The 8,256-nt window shown below is 32.3% G+C and overlaps 2 protein-coding genes across 2 annotated transcripts; one reads left to right on the forward strand and one right to left on the reverse strand.

Moving 5' to 3' along the window:
- The first annotated feature begins 1,460 nt into the window (after nucleotides 1–1,460).
- LOC100575181 (uveal autoantigen with coiled-coil domains and ankyrin repeats) lies at nucleotides 1,461–3,768 on the forward strand. Its single transcript, XM_003240098.4, has 3 exons — nucleotides 1,461–1,600; nucleotides 1,682–2,149; nucleotides 2,796–3,768. The coding sequence occupies exons 2-3, from the start codon at nucleotides 1,691–1,693 to the stop codon at nucleotides 3,591–3,593; spliced, it is 1,257 nt and encodes a 418-aa protein (XP_003240146.1). The 5' UTR covers nucleotides 1,461–1,600; nucleotides 1,682–1,690; the 3' UTR covers nucleotides 3,594–3,768.
- Nucleotides 3,769–7,347: 3,579 nt separating this feature from the next.
- On the reverse strand, nucleotides 7,348–7,743 carry LOC103307714 (craniofacial development protein 2-like). The gene has a single exon (XM_008179953.1). The coding sequence runs from the start codon at nucleotides 7,741–7,743 to the stop codon at nucleotides 7,348–7,350; it is 396 nt and encodes a 131-aa protein (XP_008178175.1).
- Nucleotides 7,744–8,256: the final 513 nt, after the last annotated feature.

Genomic DNA, 8,256 nt, shown 5'->3' on the forward strand with positions numbered 1-8,256 from the left:
CAGGATATGGGTATATTTATATATAACATAGTTCATAAACTAGAAACAAATACATAGTATCTGATGGATGTTTAGCGTTTCATGGAAACGGCGATATGACTTTTTCACAACTAGGCGTGCAGGATACAGATACAACTTAACACAATATGGATAAGTAGATAGGTAAGGGGAAGGTAGAAGAGTAGGAGATCTTATAAAACCAGACCTGAAGCGGCCTGGATTCAGACGTGATTTACCATCGTACATGCGAGCACCTTCGTGAGAGACAGTATAACGATTTTGTTAATACATATTATTTGATGTTCGATATATTTTAAGATTCACACACCAAGGTCGAGTCTTCGAGACCTCGTTAATATAAACAGAACGACACCTAAAGGGTGTTGCGAGCGATAGGTGAAGAGGATACGTTATAAAGGTATTTGATGAAAAATTAAAATGAAACCTCATATTGGTATGCTAATAATACATTTAAGAAAATACTTTTATATATTTAAAATATATATATATATGTGTGTCAGTGGGGTGGTGGTATGTTTTGTCATACCGACAGTTCTTAGTTTATGGTTTTCGTGGGTTTTGTTATGACTTTGTGTGTGTGTTTTCTATTCCGTAACAGATATGCACTGTTACATAATATACACAAAATATTTGTATAGTACCTACTACCTATGTATTAACTACTAGGTAAAGATTTTGAGATAAAATAATCTTCAAATCCGAACATAGGCAACTTTAGACTTAGTAAGAGAATTGAATTGTTCGCTGCGTGTATTCGGGTTTAAATCAACACGAATAATGGCCCGAAATGACAACTGAGAATGAGTCAATGAGTCTTAAATATTTTGTATTCTTATTAAAAAGCTTTGAACGTTTTCTTTATGTAAAAGATATTGTAAAAATACTTATATTTCAGTTTAGAAATTAAAATTGAAATCTCGTAAAAATAAAACTGTACATACAACTGTATTAATTCACGTATATAATATATTAATATCTTAACTTAATGTTTGACAATAGGTAAATTCACTTTAATGGTAATGCTGACAACACAAGATTTGTTTTGCTGAACGAAAATGTGCTAAGTATATGTACCTATATGTGCGTGGGTTAGAGAGAAAAAAATCAGTACTGCTCTGACATACATTTAATAGTTAATCATAATATATATTTGATTAATTTGATACATATTAAACTTTTAAATAACATATTTACTATAAAATGGGGTTACTTTGAATTTTTTTTGCTGTTTTATTAAAATGTTAGTTTTTATTTTACGTTGTGGACAACTGTGATAACTATATTTCTTAATGTGGTATTAAAGTAGCCCCACTTAATCAAAAAAATTAATTAATTTTAATGTTACCTTGTTGAATAAAAATATAAATGTATCAAAGTATATTACATAATATTAACTATGTATATATTTAGTTGTACCTACCTACGATTGAATATTGCTTAGCATCCAATTCGTAACTAAGAGAAATATTATGACATAGTAACTATACAAATTAATAATAATATCACATTTTGTAATCGAGAAATTCAGTACACTCTTCAACACTCATAGTTTTTAATTAAGAAGATTTTTAACCACTATGTAAGTACATGTTGAGATATTATAATTATATCATAATGTAGGTATTTGTGTATTTTATTAATATTTAATATTACACTTTAGACAATCATAATGGATCATTCACAAAATTTAAATCGTGATCAACACTTTACCTCAACCGAACGCGATAATGCGGATATTTTACTGCTGGAAGCCTGTTTAAAACAAACAGAGGGACAGAAAAATATATTGGAAGCAAAGGTGGCCAAGCATGACCGGGTGAAAGCAGAAATGTGTGATTTGCAAACCAAGTTGGATAACCTCCAACGAACGATAGAAGATAAAAAGATACTTCACCAACAGTCTTATGATGAAGTCAATCAAGAATTAGAAGCTACATCATCGAAGTACAGCCAAACATTGAGTACGGTAGAAGAGTTGGAACAAGATAACCACGAATTGGAGTGCAGTATAAGATCTCAATCGTGTAAGGAATCGCAGATAGTTGAAAAAATCAACAAGCAGGAAATTTCGAAGAAAAAAACCATTGAATGCAATAATAATATTTGGGATAAAATCACTAAAGAAAAGGTAATTTTTACTACATTATTTGGAAATATACAGCGAAGGGTGTGCTGTATCTCTATTTACTTGCATGTATAAGAGATATAATTTTATCTTGTATCTGGATACCATGGACTAAGATAATAAAATTAACTGGTATCATTATAGAGGAGGGTTTCACATTTTAGTGTCCACCCTTTGTAATAGGTAGGGAATATGAATTTTATAAAATATAAATTTATATAAATTTATCTGGTAAAATTATAATAAATATTCTGTAAAATTTTCAATTGTTAATTGATGTATTTTCACATTGAATAATTCTTGTATTATACAACTATAAACTATTTTTTATAAAAGTTTTTGAAAATATTAGTTGATTTGTCACTGATACCTAATCATATATTTCCTTCAAAATTAGGGGCAATATACGTGTGGAGCGCTTAATTTGTACACTCCATAACGTTTTGATACCAACTCATATTAATCCGGGCTGGATACTTTTATATTATAGCATCCAATATTATATTCTCATATACAATCCTCGTTAATACGTTAAAACTTGTGACCACAATTTTGTAATCTCCATAATGAACCACTGTATATAAACATGTGTGCTTCTAAATATACCGTAGAACTATATAACATATATGTTTTTTCTTCTGCAATGTAGGAGTGTGTGAAATCACTGCAACGGCAACAAGCTGACTTAGAATCTGCGATTTGTTGCAAAACCACCGAAGTACAAAAGTTACAAGGCGCGTTGACCGATAAGGAGGCGATGGTTCAGTGTAAGGGAAACCAGCTTACCGAACTGCAGCGACAAAATGCTACCAGTGATAGGTGCCTGCAGGAACTAACCACCGAGTTTAGGGAACGGGAAGCAGAACTGGAGGCACATAGGAAAGTGGCACCTGAGAAGTTGGCTAGGGCTGACCAGTGTATGGACATGGTCCGCCGAGAACTAGCGGATGCGTGCGCCGCGGCAGCCGGCTGGAAGACCAAGAGCCAAAACGCGGCCAACGTGCACTGTGAACTGAAAGCAACCCAAAAAGCGGAACAGTGTCGCGCGAAAGCTATCCTCGTGGAACTAGGTGAAGAACGGTGTCGGCTGGCTGAACAGCTAACGGACACGTTACTTCAGCTCAAGTGTGCGATGGCTGAAAACTGCCAGCTTACGGCTGACGCTAAAGTTTTTGGCGAGCGATCGGCTTGCCTGTTGTCCGAGATAGAGCGACTGGAGAAGCACAAGTTCTCTGATCGCCTCTCGCCGATGGCACAGTGCACGGGTTTTGAAACCCAGGATGAAAAGACTGCCAGAAAGTGGAATACATTGGAGTCGGTCGAAAATGAGGTAGAACGACTGAAGTGGGCGTGTGAGGACCGCGAACGGGCAATCAGGGACGCCAGAGGAAAGATCGGTGACTGCAGTACAACCAGTGCGAAAACCGACTGTCGTTACGAGTACTGATTTACAGATTATCCAACATTTTCTGAATGTATTGCACGCATTTTCATGGTTAGCGTTAGTCATTTAATGGCCCATTAACCACCAACAAATAATGTGCAATTCAAACAATGTTACTGAAATTACTGTTACTTTTATTGCATTAAAATTAAATGAAGTTTACGTTTTATTGATTACATTACGAAATAATTCTGTTGTATAATTACAATATATATGTACTCTGTGTATCCATTTATACTTATCAAATAATAATAAGTAGGTATGAGAATAAGTTGTTAAGTATTCAGTTAAAGTATTTTAGGTCCAACCCGGGGGAGGTGCTTAAACGGGAATTTTGAGATTTACGGTAGACATTTTTGTTTATAAATGGTTGCTATTGGTTATAGGAGAAATAATTATAAGACATTAGTATTTATTATTTGGTTGCTATTGGTTAATCGGTAAGCGGTGCAAGCATGCATAAAATACAATTTTTGCAAATTGTCTACTTTATATGGTGTCAACACATTTTCCGCGATCCGACGTAGTCGCATTAACCACCAGAAAGGTTGCACTGCACCCAAAAGAAATAGGACAATCAATATTTTTTTTAAAGTTGTAATTTTTTAGGGGCAACGAAGTGCATTGGATCACCTATATTATATAATTTTTTTTTTTAAATATCAAATTATTGAAATTAACCAACGGAAACTATTGACCTTAAGGCATCAATGTAAATACCAGTCATTGATGATATGGACGTGTTCCACCGCTTCCATTCAGTTCACCACCACGGCTACGCACTATCCAGCCACGACCACGTACCATCACCAACCATCGGATGACCCATAATCTTCTGCCATCATTTGTGAAAGCCAACTGATTATCGGTCTATTGTATTTACTTTCATGGACCTTTAACAATTTATAATATCACAACCAGTGTACAACGTGAAAGCTAATAACAACAATCAAGATAATAGGCAACATTTTAACAATAATAATAATTGGTGGAGTTGTGAAGTTTTAAATGTTTTTCAGTGACTTCAACATTTAGACGGTTTATTTCTTTTGTTGCATAAGCCGACCGTATAATTGCAACTAAATTTAGAGTATCATTTCCTAGACAAGTTTGTTTTTTCGTTTTTACTTCTGTTACAACTGAGAAGATTCTTTCTGCTTCAGCATTTGAATATGGAGGACTTAAAAAATTTTGGCAAGTTTGGATGTATTAAGATATTGATAGGTATCAGAATAATCTTTTAGTTTTGATATAGTATACCAAAATTCATCAACAGCCAATAATAATAACTTTGTTTTATCATTGTCATTTATTAAAATCTTAATTTGCCTCCATTCAGTCTGTATTGTTTTTAAATCAAGTGGTTCATTCAATTTATCGACTAAAATTTCAGAATTATTTTCTGAAGTATCATATAATGCCAAGTTCGGATTAATTAAGTTGAGTTGTTGAAACATTTTATTATTAATAGGTAACCTTTTTTTAATTTGTATTGCGGCTGTAACATAAAATTCTGAGCACGTATTTTTTACGAGTTCATAGGCTCTAGAAGAAAAACTTTGAATATATTTATCTCATTCTGTCCCCAAATTTATTAATATTCTTGTTTAGTAAATAATTGTATGAATCTGCAACATTTATTCTTTTTAATTCATTATTACTGAGAACATCCAAATTGATATAATTGCTGCAAAAATCTTTTAACATATTTTCCGAAGCTTTAGTAATTTTATGAATTACATTTTTTTACTAACTAATTTTTTTATATTCAACACGTACTTCAAAAATAATAATTAAGCAATACTAAAATAGTTTTCCATTGATTTTCGAATATTTTTTGCACTCAATAGTTTATCTTCTACCACTGCAACTCGAAAATAGAACAATAAAACCGTCCATTATTCAAAGATACTTATATCTTGTAGTAGCAAGTTTTAACAATTTTTTTCTTTTAATATGAAAATAATCTTGCATTTCACACAATTGATCGCAGCGGTTAGCACTCCTTGAACAATATGTTGAAATACTTCTCAATAATTCTTCGTGGCCTCTTGGCAATTTCTCACAAGCCTGCCACTCAACCAAAGTTGATGAGTGACATAGGCATCTCATCAAAATAACAGATGGAACATCCTTAGTTAAATGACTAAAACAAGAATTATTCTTTCCAACCATAAGTCATAACATTAGCACCATCTGAAGCTAAACTCAAGATATTAGATAGAAGTATATTTTTGGAAATTAAACAATTTTTAAATTGATTTTAAATTTTTCTGCCGAACAGTAAGTGGCATCCATTAATATAAGCTCTAATAATTCTATTGTTATACGGCCTGTTGCTGGAGACATATACCTAACTAAAGCGTACATGAATATGTGATCGGTAATATCGATGCTTTCATCAATTAGAATAGAAAATTTTAAATGTCTTAAATTATCAATTGTTTCTGTGGATTCAACACTTGTAATTATATTTTTAACAATATTTGTACATTTTGTTCGGTTTAACGTTAAATATTTTGCAATTACCGAATCCATAAATCATTTTTCAATTATTTCGGTCAAGTGATCACTTAAATGAAAAGCCAAATTGTGTTCAACAAAATGCAGCTAACCTTATCTCAGCTTCCTTAACTGACTTCTTTTGTTTAGAATCAGACATTGGACGTTGTAAAGCATCTTCGATATTGACTGAGGTCTTAATTAGTTTGACATTATCATTAAGCTTTTTCCCAGCAGCATACTTTTGTAAATTACCTTTACATCTAGCTTTAGTTACATCTGGAACGTTTTCCAACCATCCTTTAAAGTCACCAGACGTTAACCAGTCGTCCATAAACATTTTTGATTCTCGTTTGTATTTTTTTGGGGGGCATAGCAGATAAATGTTCGTCTGAGTTCATTATGGGATATGGAGTATAACAAAGTAGCTCCCTAGTACTTAAACTCTTAAGTTCATATTTTGAATGGAATATCGAATATGATGATCGTCGATTAATAAAGGTATGAAACTGTCAAACTGATACTGTCTATCAATACAGGATACATACTTTACGTAAATACGAAATAGTGGAATACCCTATTAATAGGTCTATAATTAAAATAATACAGAGCTGTAATATGATTCATATATTATGTCCATAGACATATTAATAAATGAACTGCGCTTAGAGAGAGAAATCTTGAAACCGATATTGATGAGAGAGATACAAACTGTTGGGAGCGACCATGGAGGAAATAATTTAATACTCATATTATTCCATAATATTATCAACTATTCCCGCGATCAAAAATAGCACTATGTATACTTATATAGCTGTAATCTGTGATCACTGCGAATGATTGCACCCATAGACTTAGTAAACTTAAGATAAACTTAAAGTCCTTAAGCCTATGATTGGACCTGCGTCAAGCATATCTAATTGGCACTTCGGGCTTCGACTATAGTTTAATTCGTTTTTTATTTATTAGGTATATTTATTGTATATAGGTAACAATAATACCTAAAAATGAAAATTTGGTCTATACTATGCGGTAGGTATTAAGAAAACTAATTTTTTTGTATACAAAATATTATAAATTGCTCTTGTTCATACAAAATTCAACTGATTAAAAAAAAAAAAATATTTTCTTCATATTATCAATAAATACTCAAACAAATTTGCTATTTTCAAATCGATTTGGCTTTTAAACCTTCCACCTGGAGAGGTCCAGGTATGTTTATGTATTTCTTTTCGTTGGAACTGGGTGCTGCTAATTATAGGTCTTTTGATGCAGCGAAACTAATTAATCTTATTCTATTACTATTACTCTCTAGGTGAAGACTTTCCTTTTCCGCTGTTCTTTGAAAAACCTCTTCCCGACAGACTTCGACATTTAGATCTCCGACTATGATCGTTATACAATTCCTGGGAAGTTTGTCGAAAGTTCTTTCTAATGAGTCATAGAAGTCGTCCTTTGTGTTGTTTTCAGCCGACTCCGTCGGGGCATAGCAATTGATAAACACGACATCCAGAATTTTTCCCGAGATTTGTAAGTAGCAGTTTTTATCACTGATTGGTTCAATTTTTTTAACCGAATTTACCATTGAATTTTTTACAATGAAGCCAACTCCATGTTCATGTTTTTGATTTTTTGTTCCGCTATAGAACATTCCCTGATTTTAAAATGCCATTTCCTGGCCTTCTTAGTTCTTGTAGAGCAGTTATCTCTGTTCTGTAATTATTAGTTATCTGGATTATATTATGCAGTACTCCAGGTTTATAAAGGGTTCGTATATTCCATGTTCCGAATCTTAAGACTCCAGGTTTGTCGGGCCATGTTCCATTTCTTTTATCCAAGTTAATCAATAAGTTTTATCTTTTGGGCCAAAAAGTGTAAAAAATGAATACGATGCTCCTAATATATTATTACAATAACAGTTGAAAAATATTAAAAATACATGGCACAATTTTTTTTATAAGCATTTAAAGATCGAATTTTGTCAACATTTATCAAATTTAAAATTGAATAATTATTTCGTAGTTAAAAATCTATAAAATGTTCAACTTTTATATCTAAGAATTGAAAATTTAAAACAAGTTTCCACGGAAGTAGTTAATTCTGTTACTAAAAAATCTAAAAAAATACATAGGCACAGTTTATTTTCAAATTTGGACGAAATTAC

The sequence above is a fragment of the Acyrthosiphon pisum genome, chromosome X (assembly GCF_005508785.2).
Source record: "Acyrthosiphon pisum isolate AL4f chromosome X, pea_aphid_22Mar2018_4r6ur, whole genome shotgun sequence".
Lineage (NCBI taxonomy): Eukaryota > Metazoa > Arthropoda > Insecta > Hemiptera > Aphididae > Acyrthosiphon > Acyrthosiphon pisum.

Excerpts from the sequence above, each read along its gene's own strand:
- LOC100575181 (XM_003240098.4), top strand. The coding sequence starts at position 1,691 with ATGGATCATTCACAAAATTTAAATCGTGATCAACACTTTACCTCAACC. Across the intron at positions 2,150-2,795 it reads ATAAAATCACTAAAGAAAAG|GAGTGTGTGAAATCACTGCA; the intron begins GTAATTTTTACT and ends TCTGCAATGTAG.
- LOC103307714 (XM_008179953.1), bottom strand. The coding sequence starts at position 7,743 with ATGTTCTATAGCGGAACAAAAAATCAAAAACATGAACATGGAGTTGGC.